Source organism: Amblyomma americanum, chromosome 2 (genome assembly GCF_052857255.1).
Source record: "Amblyomma americanum isolate KBUSLIRL-KWMA chromosome 2, ASM5285725v1, whole genome shotgun sequence".
Lineage (NCBI taxonomy): Eukaryota > Metazoa > Arthropoda > Arachnida > Ixodida > Ixodidae > Amblyomma > Amblyomma americanum.
The window spans coordinates 144,993,343-145,012,495 of record NC_135498.1 but is presented as its reverse complement, the minus strand read 5'-3'; the positions used below and the strand labels follow the sequence as shown (position 1 = coordinate 145,012,495).

The window sequence follows — 19,153 nt, the reverse complement described above, 5'->3', positions numbered from 1 at the left end:
TAAAGTAGTCTGCTCGCTGACCTTAAGGAACTCTTGGGTCAGGTGTTCCTTCTTTAGGAAGTCCAAGTTCTTGACGCTGAGCTCGACTCCGATCGCTTTGGCCAGAGACTGGATGAAGCCGCAGGGCGGACTTCCGACGAGGTTGTACAGTATGATGGCCATGTTGGTATTGAGATCAGGAGCTCGTCGTTCTGCGACCGTCGAAAGCGACCACGAAAGAACTGAAGTGAGCGGAGGTGAGCTTTCTGTCTGGCGAGAAGAGATAGATAGGAGGAATATCGTTGAGGGCGTTACTCCGGCCGTTGCTTGCCGTAGCAGTGCGAGTGATGAAATGATGGCAGATAAATATAGAGAAGATAAAGGAGAAAGGTCGGGGACCTCTGCCTTGACCCACCTTAAGTGGTTGTTGCTGCTTAATAAAAGAAAACGGTTACGGGAAGAGAACAGTGGTAATAAGGTTAGAGATGATAGTTTCCGACAATTCTTTTCTGCAGTTTGATTCACTGTATCTCTAAACCAGTGTTTGCTCTGTGTAAAGGGAAATTAAGGAAACACTCTCAGTCGTTTCTATTCATTAAATTGTGGCATAAGCTTGAAAGGAAACAAACACGATGTTGACAAGCGTGGTAAGGGATTTGTTTTAAATCAGTGCACATACCTTTCCTTGAGCACCAAAATATTACATTTCGTTGAGAAAAACTGTACAGTTGCCAGGAGTCTTGTAAAGACTGCGAAGTGAAAACTGCAGAATCACCACAAGCCTTGTCAGACATGATTAATGCAAGTTTCCCCTCCTTGTATATCGCTCGGTATAAAATGACAAATAATGAGTGTGGCGCTTGAGTGTGGCGGAATGTTGTGGAACAGGCGGTATTGGACACTACTGCCCTTTTTGACTGCACATTGCGGCTTTTACTATTTCTTTATTTATTTCTTTATAGATTTATAGATTTACTATGTATTTATAGATTTGTGAAGGGATGCGAGAGCTACTCGAAAGTTGGCGTAATGGCGGAAAAGCCCTTCTCGACTTGAGTGCTCCTTAATTTTTTTATGAACTCAGCCTCTACTAAATGAGTACGACGCAGGGATCTTAAAGTCAGGAACTCCTCTCCTGCGTACCTTTAGTGTCAGGTCCCGGACCCCGAGGAACGGAGACGAGGCTCAGAGGTCGAGCGGTAGCGATGAGCCGTCTTTATTTTACACTAGACGGCGATATTTTCAACAATAACTGGTGTGACACTTTACAGCTAATTAACAAGCACAAATACAGAAAGAAAAGACACAAGGCAATCCGCTAATCTAAAAGCAGAACAAAATCGACAATACAGAAGAGCTGTTTCCACACCTCAGCGGCAAGCGCGATGCGGGTGTTGCTTTCATACTATGGATATGTCCAGCTTTCATGGACATGATTAACTTGCGCCATCTGTTGGCTGCCAGTAGCCATCATCGCGGAACTCGATGGTATGTTTTGAACTTGCAGTTTTAAGAAAACTGAAAGTACCGAGAGAATTTGCTAACTCGATGGTATGTTTTGAACTTGCAGTTTTAAGAAAACTGTAAGTCCCGAGAGAATATGCTAAAGCATAGTGATTATCATAGCCGATTCTTCCTCTTCGCGGCAAAATAGGACCTAAAAAATGCTTCCTTGCTTACACCAACTATTTCTGAAGGCACGCAAAATCAATGCGGTGCACCGAACATCCCAAATTCCCGTGGTGGTATTGAGTCTTCAGCGCCACGCGGCGTGTACCATTTTGAGGCTTCAGCCGTTTAAATACCATGTTTTTCTCTGAATTCTTGTCACAGTAACCGGCTTTATAGGCTCCGTACAGTGACCAGAGGGCGCTGCGGAGCACCACCGCTTTCAGCGCCGCCGTGACAGATCTGATGATACTGGGTAGGGGAACGCGCCCGCCGCACTACCTTCTTTGAAGTCCTCGCTGCGTTTGGTATACGACCGCCGGCCGTGTGCTTCTGTTGCATCATGCGCTGTGCTATGCAATTTTGCAAGTCGCCTTTTCTGGTTTTATGTCCAATAGAAGCTGCTCTGCTGCCTTTGCTCGGTACCTCTGCACTAAATATTCAGTAAGGGAATAACAGTTCCCTTCTTGTTGACTAAAATAATGCTTTAGTAGTTTTGAGTAAATAGTAAATCCGCCCCTCGCAATGAAATGCCGAACTATCGTCCTGTTTCAATTTGCCTAATCCTGTTTCTCACAAGGCGGCAGCTGCAAACTTATACAACCTTTGGTTTATTTTCTTCTGATGATGATAATGGCTTCGAACCAACCAACCGCACACGTCAGTCCCATGTTGGCTACTCCGAATTCCCTCATCGTCTGCGTCGTGTGAGCAAACTATTCGCACTTCGGTCATGTGCACATGAAGCTACGCAAAACGTTTGCGAAAGAGCGCGTGCAATAATATGCGTGCACTAACCTCAACGTAGGAAAAGGTGCACTGTAAGCATTCTAGGGCGAAAACACTATCAGCCTCCTGCAGGATCTGAAATGGAGGAGAAGCCTCTGATAGAGTCACAAAACAAAAGGAAACGCTCATAATTGTCTCCCTGTGTGAGGTGACCTCTCAATCGCGCTTTCCGCTATAGGGCGGTTGTGTCCACCTGCAAAAAAATCGCGCTTTCGCCCAATATTTCGTGCTTAGCAATACTAAACCACCAGCCATTTTCTTCTACTCAGCAGTGACGAGTCAGTGCATGCAATATGTCACCATTTTTTCCTGAATATGCTTGGAAGAATTTTTCTTTTGTTGTAGTTGTTAGCCCGTCAAAAATCTTTCTTTTGGAGCAAGAATGGAATTCTCTTTCTTGTATTTGAGTCACAAAATAAATGCTCTGAATAAAACTATGATTTCTCTTTTGTTTTCTTTCTATTCTGAGTTTCAAAAAAAGGAAAAATTTCTTAGCATTTAGAATTTCTTGCATTTTACATCTCTAAACTACTCAATGTATGCTTGCTGTGTCATGTTGTTTACAGTCATCCGCTTGGTTATCTAAAACCCCGAGGCGGTGTGTTGCGGAGCAAAGTGAAGTCCTAATTCAGATCCTTATATGTGGCACAGGGTCACTGCGAAGGCAAATTGTTTGTCTACACTGCTTCGCCCCAGAGCAAGCATTGCCTTTAGATCCGAACACCCGCTCAAAATTTCATTTCCTTTGTGCGCCAGGCCGGCGTTCGGGCACTCTAGAATGCCTTGCTGACGACTGTACAATAATGTACGCGCATCGCATTGCCGCAGCTGATGAGTAGAATACTGTTTTGTATTATTCTTGCGATCAAATATTCTACTTATTCTTAGTTCATGGGCATTAGGTATGAAGATAACATGCAACAGTTTTCATTCGGTCGCAGCTGTGGCAATGTCGCTTAGTTTTAGTGCTGAAAAAAAAAGCTGCCAAAGGAAGCAAACAGAAACAATCTTGAAGTCACATAAGAGCAAGCGTCTTTTATTAAGTACGGCTTATACCTAGTGATGGTCGCCACACAGTGAGTGCAGCACATATGTGTCAACTTTATTTCAGCGTAGCCAAAATGTGGTTAATCATAACAATGGCAGGCCCGTAGATTTCGTCGAAACAAGCAAGTTTAGATTTGACTCGCTCGTAGTAGCCGGCAAGCTTGGGAAACTTGGCTCTGTCGACGAAACCACACTGAAGAAAAAAGTAAAAAGGAAAGAATGGCACTGATTCGCATTGAATATGCCGTGGGAATAATGAATACTTGATCTGAACCTTTACACCCTATATAAAATTCTCATTTCTTTATAGTCGAGCAGGAGGTTCGGAGAAGTGGTGCGGGAACTGGGAAGTTGTTGGCTGTGAAACAGTCACTAAAGCTTAAGAGATGAATTGAGCATAGCTGCTTTCACTACACTTTCGGGAACACGTAAGCTCCGTCCATAAGGATATGACGTGATCGCATTAATGGGTCCCATTAGCGACTGCACTTGATCTTGGCACGCCGCTGTCACGCGAAACAGGCATACAGTGGTTCGTGTACACTCACCGCTCACGGGCATTCGCTTTGCTACTTACTCAATCACTACATTCGCAGTTAGTGCCTCTCTAATCAGACACCATATTCATAGCATGCAGTCGAAAGCTGTCACATTACGTGAAAGCCCACACGACATACATATAAAACCCCACTTCAACCAAGCCGTACGAACGCGGTGAATCTATTCCCTGTTCTTGGGTATCAGCTACCTTGCCTTGATTTTGTGGATTTTAGATCACTGAAGCTGGTTTACCGTAGGTATATTCAACCTGCTGCGAAATACTTCTTTTTTAAACGCGACCTTCGACCCCACCCGTCAAGGACTGGCTTCGCGCGAAGGAGACTTGCCATGGCCGGTGAACTGTCGCCTGCGCGGCCAGCCAGAGATGATCGATCATTGCTTTGTGCGGTGCAATGATGCAGTGTTTTTCTATGACACACTACAGCGGACAATCAACAAGGACATTCAGATCCCGCCTTACAGTATAAGTTTCTTGAATGTCCTGAAAGACTCCGTGATTCCGTACGATCTGTTAATGCTAATTGGACATTTTAGCTCCTGGAAGAGCCGCTTGATGGATCGACCCGAAGAATTACTTCGTATATCTAAGTGAAATGTTCAGTGAAAAGTGTGCCTTGGTGCAGGGGTGGGGTGGGGGGGGGGGGGGGGGGGGGGCGTTATGCGGCGCAGGGCCTGGCGCCTGAATGCTTGCCGGTTCTTGAGGCATGTGTACGACTCTCGCAATTTTGATGGACTGGTGGAATTCAGTGTACGAAGACAGGAGAATGTGCGTCTGTATCGCGGAACAGTATGTGTGTACGCAAAGACTTTGGTAGCTCGGCAGCTTTCATTTGCATGCAGTAAAGAAAAAAAATGGCGGCATTTCCTATGGGTAGCACGTGTGATTCGCAATCCAAGGGTCAGGGGTGCGACTCCTCACTAAATACCCAAATTTTCTTTTCAGCACAAGCCATTCAGTTTACCTATATGTAATGACATTTTATCATGTTCCGACCTTGTAATCTAATTTACGCAATGTCTAAATCATCTTTCAATTCCGCCGCTCCAGGTGTGACGTCAAACCTTTTCGACCAATCCTGACTATCGCGGCTCAACAACGCCGGTTGCCGACGGGACGACACGGCCTTTTCCTCTGAAGGGAGAACCCTCAACGCTGTCACGCTGAAATGGTCTCAGCCATTGCGCAAATGAGTATTTGCAACAACCGACAGCATACGAGGGAAAGATGACCAGGCTGCAAACAGCGTTTTTGTGCACACAGGTACCTATTTTTTTGTTACCGTGTGTAAGATCTCTGTACTACTACCATATGATGTAGAGTTAGTGCGAATGCACTAATCTGGAGGTTCAGAACCTAGCAAAATCGTCTAGCGTTTGTCTGTGACAGGGCAACCTGGATCGCACATATTCCACCGGTGGCAGCACCTGCCATCTCAGGGCTGTGGCTCGGGAACAGCAGCGTGTATCGCACAAATTACATCGGTGGCAGCACCTGCCACCTGAGGGCCGTGGCGCACCGCTTAACCGCTGCGCCACTGTGCCAGGAGTGGTATGAGGACTCCCGAGGATCTATGAATGTTAATGAAAGACCAATTCTGTACATTGGATATGCCGTGCTTTCGAACTCTATACGATTGTGCCAAACATTCTCTCTCATTTTTTTAGAATGTACTCTGCTGCTGTTGCATCATTTGATTGTAGCTATAAGTATGATTTTTTTTCTGAATAGAAAATTTTGTTGCGAATCAGCGCTCTTCTGTGCATTCCTTGTTTTTTGTGCGTCTTCTGCCCGTCTATGCTTGTCCACCCAAACTTAACTGTTACCGACAAGTTCAGTTCTCCATTCTACTAAATTAAATTCAGCACTCAAAGAGGATAGAGATGCAGGGGTTACATATACTCCTTCAATTCCAACGAAGTAGCCCGTGACCAAAATGAGCAACAGGTCTAGTCATATATATCTCTATATGCACATCAAAGCAAAACTGATGTCTGCCTGCCAGGGAGTCAGTATTGTGCTCTCATTATCACAAATCAGCGGTCTAATCTATGCTACTCCTAGGTTATATTCCACTGCAGGAATGCATGCGCGCTGACCCATGTTCTGTTGCCACAAACAAAGTGCAGTTTTTGAGGAAACTTAGTTTAAATAAGGAGTGTGCTCTTAGCGGTCGCGCAGGACAGCGAGTAATGGCATGTGGTAACTTAAGTAAGATACATAGTTCATTATAGTTGCATCGAAGACACGAAAGATTTTTCGTCCACCTCACGGACAAGTGGCGCCATCTGGTGCCACCACCACGACTCATGTTTGAATGGCCGCGTACCACGCCACGGTGGCAATCTTTGGTGCCGGGCCTCACGCGCTAGAAACTCTCCAAGGCTAACAATCTTGTGCCTTCACAATGTCCTTATGGTAGGTGGTAAATAAAAGAAAAACGCTCGCAGTTAGTACTGCTTCACTTGATGATATTTCAAATAATACAAGAACACACGGGAATTTTTGAAACTCCTCTCGACATCTCTAGGGCACCTATGGATGTCCGGTAGCCTTGGTGGACAGGACCGTGACGGACAGTTGTTCAACACTTTCGTTCATTGAAACAGGAATGGTGGTAATGCATCTACCGCTAAACGCACTCCCGCGGGTTCAGTGTGGTGGTTACAGCTACTCATAAATAAATAAGTAAAATATACACAAGAAAGAAAAGTTACAAACCGCAAATTAATGCGCGGCTTGGTGAGACACATTGAAGTTTATTAACGAAAAATCAATTAAAATTAATAAACAAATATTCAAAAAGATAATATCACTTTGTGGAGAAGAGTGCTCAGTCTTGCTGCATGTGGGTTCTCGTCTCACCCGAATTGATGACCAGCTCACAGCATATTATGTTCAAAAACACGCAACTACAGTCACTCAGTCAGTCTTCCTTGAAGCGCAACTGCAGACGCCTCGGATTGTTCTGGGTGAATTGCGTGATGACACGGGTGCTCAAGCTATTTCTGTGCTGCTTTACACGCTCTCGGTGCACACTCATCATACAAAGGCCGTACAGCCTGTCGTTTGTCATCGTTGAGCGTAGCCAGGGTTTCACTCTCCTCATTGCACTGAAGGAGCTTTCGGCCGTATAGGTAGTAACTGGCAAAGCCAGAGCCACCTCGAGAGCTTTTCCAACACCGGGAAAGAATATCTTGGCCTGATGTAGAAGCTCGCAGGAAGTTATTTCTAATGGGTCCCCAATTTTGTTGCACCACATCTGGTACCAAGAGATGGCCTGTTCCTTGAAGTTGTCGATGCCGTAAAAGCATTGGAGTTCTTCGGCGAGGGCAGCGAACTGAACAAAGCTCAAGTGCTTGATTTTTGATGGATGCAGCTGGAGAAGTTTGAAGCTCCTCTCATTGCTTTCAGAAAAGAAGCGAGCTAAAGAAGCAGTGAGAGAGTCCAAGTACGGCACATACATGGCCACGCGGTAGTATTCCTTCGGCGACTGAATCACGTAGTTGTCTCGGTGGGCCTGACGAGGGACTTGTGTTGGTGCAGATATCACCACATTTAAGTGGTTGGATGCCTTCCTTGCTGCATTCATGATGTCAGAGAACTTCTCTACAGCGTTTGTCCGGTGGCCGTGAAAAATAAGTTGCAGTTCATTGATGTGGTCATGCACAGAATGGAAGTCCATGGATACACCTTGCAGGATGTTCGTAACTGGTTCGAGCCGAGCGCTGTACTTCGCTACACTGTGCAAGCAGACGATGAAAGATGAGCTTGTTTTTGCGCAGTAGAGGATGTGAGCTCGTTGTCTAGTTGCAGCGTTCGAGCATGATTCCGTTGACGTATGCTCCCCGAGTGTGTCAACTATGGTCACGTTACGTTGAGAGAATATCCTAATAGACTTGTGTTTTGCAGACCATCTTGTCTGACACAGCACAGGATGTCGCCAGATTGTGATGATCTCGTTCTGGATGCGGACAGAAGTGTACCTAGCATTGCGAGCAGAATAAGCGAAGTGTTCCTGAAGTCGAGTATAGTATCTCCAGCTTCTACACGAAAGTCAAGGAGATTATTGAAGATTGCACTATCGGACTGCTTGCTGCGAATTGGCATGTCATGCGGCGCGCAAAAGACAATGGTGGAAACTATTGGAAATAGTTTCTCACGATTCCTTTCAACTTGCACGTGCAGTGCTCTGTTCAGCTGCTGTACAACTGGTAGCTTTTTGTCTTTCATCGCATCCACAAAGTTCTATGAGGCCATTATTGCCTCCTGGTACTAATGGGTTTTTACGTGATCCCTGCATGCCTAGTGCATTTTTCTGTAGTCATTCAAAGCGCGCACGATAGAACTACCTTGAGTACCCCGGTGAACCCGCGGAGGAAAAGTGGCGCAAAAATGACAAAGGGCGCCTTTCGCTGTCGCTGAGTAAGCAAGCCAAGAGGTGTAATCTCGTAGTGATTTGTGGCGAGAAGGCCTCTTTCCAGGTGTTACAGCCTTCTTAAGGCCGCATGTAACATTTGGCGACCATGGCTTAGTAAGAAGACGTAACTTCAAAAAGTCCGGGATGCCAGTGAGTTTAGCTTTGCCTAGAAACTCTCCTCAGTCATATTCTTGAGGCAAGTTAGTTGTTTTCTTGCTGTTGTCTCCGGACTTCAAACTCAAGCAAGGAGAAAGGGAATCGTCTCGGCTTACTGCGTGACTGGAGCTCGCTGTTGGAGGACTTCCTTTCACGGAGTCGATGACATCGGCTACTGTCCGGTGATGAACGCTTGCATCGCTCTGGTTAAATCCGGACTCCAATCCTTAGAAAGGACAAAGGGAATCATCTCGGCCCGCAGCGTCACTGGAGCTCACTAATGGCAGTGTCCCTTCCATGGAGTCGACGACATCAGCTACTGTCCGGTAATGAAAGCTTGCATCACTTTGGTCAAATACTACACCGTTGTCACGTGTCACACCAGAATCTTCAGGGGCGCAGTTGGATAACTCTTCGTCAGACAACCGCTGACGCTTGAAGAAGCGTCGGGTGTCCATCATTCGGGACCGCGAGAGACAAAGCTGGCTGTGTAGTTCCTCGTGGTTGATAGTTTTACAATATATACACATCAATTGGAAAAACAGTTGAACGCGTACGCTGAAAACAAAAAAATGGCTATATGTACAACGAAAATTTATTTACAGCATAAATTCACGCTCGCAGCTTCATACACCTCGCTCGATCTTGCTCGCGCATCCGCACAGTGGCGCAACCGCACACACACTGCTCGCCGCTTGTCGCTCTCTCCTCCGCTGCCTCGGTTGTTCTCAGCTCCGTTGACAACCGGCCACTTAAAAACACCGAAGCACAAACAAACACATAGGCGCGCGCGCGTGCAACGGTTTACTTGCCGCAATGTCCCCGAGTGCGCACTTTGGGGTGAAAGGAACGCCGCGCGACTTCCGAGGGGAACGGACACCCGCCACTCCTGTCGTAAAATTTGTTTTTTTTTGTATCTGTTTTATGGGGTTTAGAGTCCCAAAACGACTCAGGATATGAGGGACGCAGTAGTAGAGAACTCCGGATAATGTCGACCACCCTGGTCTCTTCACCGTGCACTGACATCGCACAGTACGTGGGCGCCTTCTGCATTTCGCCTCCATCGAAACGTGGCCGCAGCGGCCGGGATCGGACCCGCGTACTCGGGCTCAGCAGTCGAGAGCACTACCCGCTGAACCACCGCGCCGAGACTCCGGTCGCAAAATATAAAGAAGGCACTCACAGAAACAAACATATACGCACGGAAAGGATGCCATGTAAAGGGCGCACGATTACAATAGCGTTCGTACGATGTTGATGGGGCGCGGTTCGCACCGAACATTAGAATAATGGTAGCAACGTTAAATGCCGCATTGGAATCTTACATTAATGTTGAACATTATTAAATAACTTTATGTGTTATAAAGAAAGCAATAGTTCAACATTGAGAGTAAACAGTATTTTGATATAGGTGACTTTTTACTGTTAATATATTGTTAAAAATTACTATACTGTGACGTTCCTTGTGGAGTGTGACTTACCTTGTGTGTGCTACGAGGTTCCGCGTTCGACGGTTCGACGACGCGGCGTAGACGGAGACCCAGATGACAGCGGCATCATCAATTACCCAGCCATGCTCTTTGAGAGTGACGACCAGAACGAAGGGGTTGAAGCCCAACCGGACCCAACCGGACCCGCCGCCGCCGCCGCGGGGAAACGGGCTTTATCCTCCCCAATTGCCGTGGCGGTTCCAGGGGCGGCCTCGTTTCGGCGGGCCTGGCCCCTCCCGAGCACATCCCAGGACAAGGGACCACTTTCCCGGCCGGTGACCCGCGGGAACTGTCAGCGATCCAGAGCGCGCCTTACCTTGAGGAGCGAGTGTCAGTTGATGGATGGAGAGCGGAGGCCGGTGACCCGCGGGAACTGTCAGCGGGCCAGAGCGCGCCTTACCACAGCCGACGCTATGCGCTACCTCGAAGACAACCTTCTTTCCCTCGGACTCAACACGTGAGGGGTGCGGTGGTATGTTTGTGCGCCCAAGTGAAAGCCCTAGCCCCCCTCCTTCCCCTCCGGCGTGGGCGTCTTCACCCTAGGGAGTGTGGAGAAGAGGATATAAAAATCGACAAGCAGTACGGAAGAAGGACGCTCAGGACGACATCGTTCGCCAAGAGGGCCTTCAGCGCCGAAACCCGACGGCGTGCAGCTTCTGCCAGCAACCGCTCGAGCCCAACTCCGGAGCCACTCCATCGCCCCCATGAAGTCGTCGGCACGTAACCTCGGACGCCCCATCCTCTGAATCTTAATCATGTATAATTATTGAATATATCTGTTTGTTTAAACTGAGCCATACGGTGTCTCTTTGCCTCTCCGTCCCGTGTGGACCTGCGCATTATGGGGGTCATCACACTGGTGTCAGAAGTGGGGTCTCAAAAGCAAATGTCCTCTGAATGCTGCGACATTCATGACTTCAAAATTGTAATCAAAATGGAATCACGGGACTGATTGTGGGACTTTTACCCCCATTTGAGAGGCTTGAGGCACCGGAGGGCTTGAAAAAAAAAATGTCTTTATCTGAGGGAGCTCCCACTCCACAGCCGTCGCTCGGAGCAAGCATGCTGGCATTAGGAAGCGTCATTCCGACGTTTACAGGAGATAAGAGGGGTTCCAATCTGCGATTTCTTTTCCATGCTAGAAGAGATTGGGAAAATGGGGGGATGGTCCGATGCTCAAATGCTGGGAATGGCGAAGTGTAAGATGGCAGGAGCTGCTCATGATTTTGCATGGCGAGACGAAAAAGTAAAATCCACAAAATCATTTGCGGAATTTAAGAAGCTCGCGTTTGAGCATTTCGACACTGAACGACGTCACGTGCGGGTACAGAGGTTCCGTGACGCCGGACAGATGGTAGGGGAGGACGTGCGAACGTTTGCGTCGCGGCTTCAGCGCTTAGCGCGCGATACGTTAAGCAGGGAGGAGGAAGGAGACCAGCTTAAGAAGAAATACGCGGAGGATATACTTAAAGACGAAATGACCGCTTTGTTCGTGGCTGGTCTGCAAGATCCCGTGCGCCGGTTCGTGCTCTCGCGCAAGCCGAGCAATTTCGACCAAGCCGTGGAGGCCGCATTGGATGAGGAACGAAATGAGGCGTTAACGACAGCCGCAGCGAGAGTACGCGTCATAGAGAGAGCGGTGCTCAACCCTGAGGTTGCTCTCTTGACAGAGCGATTAGATCGCTTAGAACAGCTGCTATCTCAGCAGGTAGAACGCCAGGTTGAAGCGCGCGCTCAACAGCGCTCATTCGCTGGAAACCGGAGACCGCCACAAAGCTACAGGCGCGGTATGCGAGATTTTGAAGAAATCGTATGCTTCGCTTGCCAGGGTCGCGGACACATCGCCAGGTTCTGCCAAAACGTGCGCCGTGGGGAGCCACAAAGAGAAGCAGGCGAGACACGCCCTAAGCAAGCCTACAGCGGGGCTCCAGATACCGAGACAAAAAAATTGTTAGTCCTCCCCAGCCTGAGGAGCGTGGGGAGGGAGCAGTGGATGATGAGGTGGTGGTAGTTTGTGTGGCCGACGAGGCATGCCCTGTTGTGCGTTGCAAGTTAAATGGTTGTTGCATGGAATTGTTGATAGATACGGGGTCAAAGGTGACATTGCTTAAGAGAGCAGTTTTAACACGCTTCGAAGGAAGGGGGACCGCGAGGTGTTGGAAGCGTCTGGTGGTATGGCAACCAAATTTGTAGGCATAACGGGGGATCCTCTTGGCATAAGTGGACTCTACCGGTTACACTTCTCTCTCGGCGGAATTGCATTGGAGCACCCCTGCTACGTATGCCCGGACACGGTGTCTCTGCCAAACGGAGTGTCAGGTATATTAGGGCAGGATTTTTTGAGAAAAGGGAAGGTAGTAGTCTCATTCTCTGAGGAGAAGGTTAATGCGGGCGGCTCAAAAGTTCCGTTTTTGAACAGGAGAGGGGCTGAGATTCGCATTACCGATATTGACACCCGTCAAACAGTGGGATCATTGGAGAAGGTATATTCGCGGGTTGCCGTCAGGCTGGTCGAGGAGGCGGTCGTCCTTCCTTGGTCGGAGCACATTTTGTACGCGTTTGTGCCTTCAGATGTAGAGAGCGGCGCCGTGGGAGTGCTTGAGCCGGTCGACTCTCTCAGCAATGGCCTGAAGGCAGCCGCGTGCCTCGTGACAGTTAAAGACGCCCACAGAGTGCCCCTACGGGTGGTTAACTGTAGCCAGCAGCCACTGAGCCTTCCCAAGAACAAAACATTGGCTTTCTTCACCTCTGCGATAGAGAAACGTGAGCCCACCGATACGGTACTCGCAACTGTAGAGCATGCTAGTCCTTCGGCTGCTCCAAAGGTGTCGTTCGATCTTTCTCACGTAACATCCAGGGAGAGGGAGGCTCTGGCTGGTTTGCTGAACGACTACTCGGAGGTATTCGCCGCGTCCAACCTGGATTTGGGCTGCTGTGGCGTTATAAAGCACAGGATAGAAACCGGCACTTCATCGCCCGTTTACCAGCGTGCGTACAGGATTCCTTACTCCCAACGTGAGGAGATGGAGCGGCAGGTGCAGGACCTGATTGATCGCGGCATTGTCGAACACTCAAAGTCACCTTGGGGAGCACCAGCACTATTGGTGGAAAAGCCAGATGGCTCGTATCGATTGGTAGTGGACTACCGCAAACTAAATGCCGTAACTCGCATCGATCCATACCCCATCCCCAATATACAGGAGACGCTTTCTCAGCTGGGCTCTGCCAGGTACTTCACGGTAGTGGACATGGCGGCGGGATTCTGGCAGATAGCAATGGATCCGGCAGATGCCGAGAAAACGGCATTCAACACGCCCTCAGGGCACTATGAATGGAAAAGAATGCCGATGGGTCTGGCCAACAGCCCTGCTGTCTGGCAGAGAACCGCTGATGTTATCCTGGCAGGTCTTCTGGGGAGGCTGTGCTTCGTGTATATGGATGACATTATCATATACAGTGACAGTTTTGAGAACCATTTGCGCGATATTGAGCAGGTTTTGGTGCGACTAAGAGGAGCGGGTCTCATGCTGAAGCCCTCTAAGTGCCAATTCCTCAAAAACGAGGTGAAATAGCTCGGGCACGTTGTTTCAGCTGACGGCGTGCGACCGGACCCTGAGAAACTAAGGTGTGTCTCGGATTTTCCATCCCCGACTAGCGTCCGCCAGGTCCAGCAGTTTCTCGGCCTGATCGGTTACTACCGAAGGCACATAGAGGAGTTCGCCAAGCTTGCTAAGCCGCTCACCGCCTTAACAGCCAAAAATGTCGCCTTTCGCTGGGACGAAAACGCGGAGGATGCTTTTGGGGCCCTGAAAAGGAAGCTAAAGAGTGCACCGCTGTTGCGCCACCCGGATTTTAATTTGCCCTTCGTTATGGCCACAGATGCGTCAAAGTTCGCAGTTGGTGCCGTGCTATCTCAGGTTATCGAGGGCAAAGAACATCCCATTGCTTTTGCTAGCCGACAGCTGAGCCCCACAGAGCAAAAGTACGGAGCTACGGAAAGGGAGTGCCTCGCCGTTGTCTGGGCAGTAAAGCACTTCAGATGCTACCTTTACGGCCGCAAATTCAAGCTAGTCACAGACTGCCATCCTCTGAAATGGGTGATGAGTGTCAGGGACCCTAGCTTGCGACTCGCTAGATGGAATCTACACCTGCAGGAATACTGCTTTGAAGTTGAGCACAAGTCAGGAAAGACACATCTGAATGCTGATGCACTCAGCCGCACAGCTGCCGTGGCAGCTATAGATGAGTTTGTCGCCGTAGTCGACCCCGCCGAATTACGCACAGAGCAGTGCAAAGATCCTGACCTGAAGCGAATAATCGAAAGCTTAGAGGGCGCACCGTCTCACCCCGAACAGCTAGGTTATTTTATTGGCAAAGACGGCACCCTCTGTCGGCGCACGAGGCCAACCAGGAAAGGGAGACCAGAGAAAACCGCTTGGGAGAGAGTCGTCATACCTCGGTCGTGGACAGAAAGGGTTCTTCGCGTGTTTCACGATGCGCCATGCGCCGGTCATTTTGGCGTAGCGAAGACACGCAGGCGTGTGGAGCGTTTGTACTTTTGGAGTGGCATGCGACAGGATGTTAGAGACTACTGTGCGAAGTGTCATTCCTGTCTCGAAAGAAAAACACCCAAGGGACGAAGACCAGCTCCAATTCAGCCGTTCCCTGAGGTTTCGGCTCCCTTCGAGCGGACAGGTATGGACATAATGGGCCCATTGCCCACGACCACTTCCGGAAACAAGTACATTTTAGTATTTGTCGACCACCTTTCAAAATACGCGGAAGCGGTAGCACTCCCAGATCAGAAGGCAGACACGGTTGCAAGAGCATTTGTCGAACAGATCGTGCTCCGACATGGACCCCCGAGGCAACTCTTGACAGATCGGGGAACGAACTTCGTGTCGCAGCTAATGAGGAGAGTTTGCGAGCTGCTTAAGATCGCTAAGAAGCAGACAACACCGTACCATCTGGCTTGCAACGGCGCGGTGGAGCGACTGAACCAAACCGTGGCCGGGTTCCTGTCGCATTTTGTTTCGCGCGACCAGCGGGACTGGGACTTGTGGCTCCCGTATGCAATGTTTGCCTACAATTCCGCAGCACACGAGAGCACGGGCGAATCGCCATTCTTTCTTCTCTACGGCCGAGACCCGGACCAGCCTAGTGAAGTGCCAGAGGGCCCCCGTCGTGTCCCATACGCTTCACTGGACGACTATAAGGTTGAGCTAGAATCGCGCTTGCAAGTGGCGAGGGACATCGCAAAGGAGGCCTTAAAGAAAGCGGCGAAGCGCAGGAAGGAGGTGCACGATCGCAGTGCTAGAGACGCGCCGTTTAATGTGGGGGACAGCGTGTACATTGAAAACTGCCAAAGCCAGATTGGGCTAGCTCGTAAGTTCCAGACGAAGTGGAGAGGACAGTGCGAGGTTGTCGAGAAGCTTTCTCCGGTAAACTTCAGAGTCCGAGACGTGAACCGGCGCTTGATAAGGATACACGCAAATCGCCTCAAGTCGGCACCGGTTCAGTATTCACGAAATGAAGAAAGGGAAAGCGCGGATTTTGATGGGGACCGAAGTGAAGCGGAGCGCGCAGATAGTTCGCAAGAAACGCCCTCTCCTGCATTTGTTCGGCAGGCGCCAGAGGTGACGGCCGGAATGCCACCGGATTTACTTCATGCATTGCTAGAAGAAGAAGCGCGCGAGGTTGCCGCGCAGATAACGCCAGGAGAGGCTCCTGCCACGAGCCCTCGCGAGTCCCAAAGCAGACAAAGGGTCACAGACTTACTTAGTATGACTCATGAAGGCCGATATCCGCTGCGAAATCGGAAAGCTAAGTCGGACTAATGGCGTAAACAGAGCGGAGTTGTGAACTGGTTAGAATTGTGTAATGCCACAGCTCATAACATTGCTATGTGCTTATTTGTTAAGTTATCGGAGTTGGTAGTTAAACCTTTCTGTCATTAAGTAACACCTTCACAGGAGAGCATGCGGAGCGCATGCAGAACCTGCCCTACTTCCTTTCGTTATCTATATTTTTGTCTGTGCCGTGATCGTGCTAGAAGTGGGAGCTCCTTTGTAACTGTGGTAAATTTATTTCGTCCAGTTTGGACTAGAAAGGAGAGGCTTGGGTGCTGAGTTTCATGTTTATCTGTAAAAGAAGATCAGTGCTGCCCCTGGAGATGCCAGTTATGACAGCGGAGGCATATGGTGTTGTGCAGTGGTGTTGAGTGCAGCGAAAAGTGTTTTGTCGGACGCACTGTGCGAGGCGATTCAGAAAGACAAGGGGAGCTGCATGGACTCAAATGTTCGGAGAACATTCTTCTGGAGGGTGAGCGAGTGTGACGTTCCTTGTGGAGTGTGACTTTCCTTGTGTGTGCTACGAGGTTCCGCGTTCGACGGCGCGGCGTAGACGGAGACCCAGATGACAGCGGCATCATCAATTACCCAGCCATGCTCTTTGAGAGTGACGACCAGAACGAAGGGGTTTAAGCCCAACCGGACCCAACCGGACCCGCCGCCGCGGGGAAACGGGCTTTATCCTCCCCAATTGCCGTGGCGGTTCCAGGAGAGGCCGCCCGAGCACATCCCAGGACAAGGGACCACTTTCCCGGCCGGTGACCCGCGGGAACTGTCAGCGATCCAGAGCGCGCCTTACCTTGAGGAGCGAGTGTCAGTTGATGGATGGAGAGCGGAGGCCGGTGACCCGCGGGAACTGTCAGCGGGCCAGAGCGCGCCTTACCACTGCCGACGCTATGCGCTACCTCGAAGACAACCTTCTTTCCCTCGGACTCAACACGTGAGGGGTGCGGTGGTATGTTTGTGCGCCCAAGTGAAAGCCCTAGCCCCCCTCCTTCCCCTCCGGCGTGGGCGTCTTCACCCTAGGGAGTGTGGAGAAGAGGATATAAAAATCGACAAGCAGTACGGAAGAAGGACGCTCAGGACGACATCGTTCGCCAAGAGGGCCTTCAGCGCCGAAACCCGACGGCGTGCAGCTTCTGCCAGCAACCGCTCGAGCCCAACTCCGGAGCCACTCCATCGCCCCCATGAAGTCGTCGGCACGTAAGCTCGGACGCCCCAGCCTCTGAATCTTAATCATGTATAATTATTGAATATATCTGTTTGTTTAAACTGAGCCATACGGTGTCTCTTTGCCTCTCCATCCCGTGTGGACCTGCGCATTATGGGGGTCATCACAATACTATGTTATTCGTTGTGCGAAAGCATTAGTTTAATGTTCCAAATGAACATTGTTTTAATATAGTTCTCTAAACTTTATTACAATGTTGGAATCATAAATACAAACAAAAGTGCAATATGTCTGTCCCAGACCTTTCGTCACTGTTCCTACACTAAACATAATACTCGACTAACTGTACGTTGGAGATAAATATTGTTGCCGCCATGCATTCTATGCACAGCTCCAATATTTAATTAGGAAGTTTTCTTTATTACCCATTCGTCACTATTACTCACCAGCCACCCATTGGTAACGGGTGTATATGCTTGACACGATAGTACCCTTTCGGAGGCGCATGTATTATTTGCATGCTGTGCTGTGTGTGGAGCTCAAGTGCCGCCCCCGTAGCTTTTTTAAGCAAAATTTATTGCCCCAGGGCATCAATGATGGGTGAAGGTGTGATGAATGATGTAGTAGAGATTAAATGAATGGAAAAAGGCTAGCTGATTTGATGAAGTCCAGTAGAGAACGATGTTACGGTCCCTACGTCCTGGCAATGTATGAAGCAGGGTTGCTTGGTGAAAGACCCGCTACCATCAGGTGCCGGATCCTTGTAGGCTTGAGAGCTGGGCAGTCCCACAGTAAGTGATGAATGTCGGCTTCAATGTCCTCGTGTTTGCATATCGGACACCCTGGCCGAGGAAACAAATCTCGGTAATGAGGCCACTTCCGGGTAACAGCTGGTGTGAGGGCAACCACGACCCGGATCCTCCTAAGCACAACCTCCTCTGCACGGGTAAGATCGCGGGGGAGGGATACCGCATACGGAGGGATGAGAGCACGTGTGCGGCGCCGGAGGAGTAACTTTCTTGATGAAAGGAGGGTAAAATTGTCCATATGAAGGAGCCGAGGCGGTGATGAGTGTGTATTTTCAAGGCGGGTCGCTAAATCTGCCTGGTTTTGATAGCTCAGCAGATCCCGTGGTACCCACGCAATACGTACTGGCTGCGGGATGCATGCCGCGAGCCGGTGGATGTCCTGACATATCGTTGGAAAGCGGCTAACACGTCGTAGCAACCGGACAACTTGAAGGGCGTCAGTGCGGATGACAACGCGGGCCGCAGGGAGCACAGTTATGTCGGCCACTGAGCAGAGTTCTTGTTTAACTGCAACGAGCTGAGCACAAAAGGACGAAGGGGGTTCCGTAAGCTGAAACCAAGAGGTTTGATTAAGGGCAGGTCTGCACGGGCAGTAGATAGCTGTTGTTGCTTTGCAGTCTTTTATGCTTGCGTCTACGTACATAGACAACAATGGATCCTTCATTCAGGCAAGCATCTTGTTCCTCAAATTTCTGGCGAAGCAAGGATGCCGAATTAGCAGTTGTTGGCCGGCAATTATCTCTTGGCTTGTTGTCGCTGAGCTGTACAAACTTCCATGGGGGAAGAACTGGCATTGGCGGCTGAAGAATGGAGTGTGACGTTGCATAAGTCCTCAGTGCATGCGTGGAGTGCGATAGACTGGCCTTAAGGCTGCGCGCTTCACGGCGCTGCTGCACCAGCTCATCAATAGTATTGAGCGGCGCATTCTCTTTTTAAGCTATGACCGGTGTGATGCGTGGAAGGCACGTAATGGTCCTCATAACCTCTCGGTTCACGGCTTCAAGGCGATCCCATTGGGCTCTTGTAAGATGTTTAAACGGGGCTTGATAAACAATACGTGGCTGTAGAACTGTCCTCACCAGTTGCCGTGCAACGCACGAGCCTGCGCCACCAGTTTTCGGAGCAATTCCTCGAATCAAACCCAAAGCCTGAATAGCTTGCCCTTAATTTTGCCTGAGGAAGCCATGCGGTCGCAGGTCCTGATTGGTGAATCATT

At 49.6% G+C, this 19,153-nt stretch overlaps 1 protein-coding gene across 2 annotated transcripts in view; it reads right to left on the bottom strand.

Moving 5' to 3' along the window:
• LOC144121857 (glutathione S-transferase 1-like) overlaps nucleotides 1-19,153 on the bottom strand; it is a 110,045-nt gene that overhangs the window by 48,585 nt on the left and 42,307 nt on the right. Inside the window, exon 1 of one of the 2 annotated variants that reach the window (XM_077655274.1) lies at nucleotides 22-266. The exons of the other annotated variant lie outside the window; for it this stretch is intronic. Within the exon in view, the coding sequence (XP_077511400.1) occupies nucleotides 22-162 (141 nt within the window). The 5' untranslated portion in view covers nucleotides 163-266. Of the gene's footprint in view, nucleotides 1-21; nucleotides 267-19,153 lie in introns of those variants that run through there. 2 annotated transcript variants of the gene reach the window in all.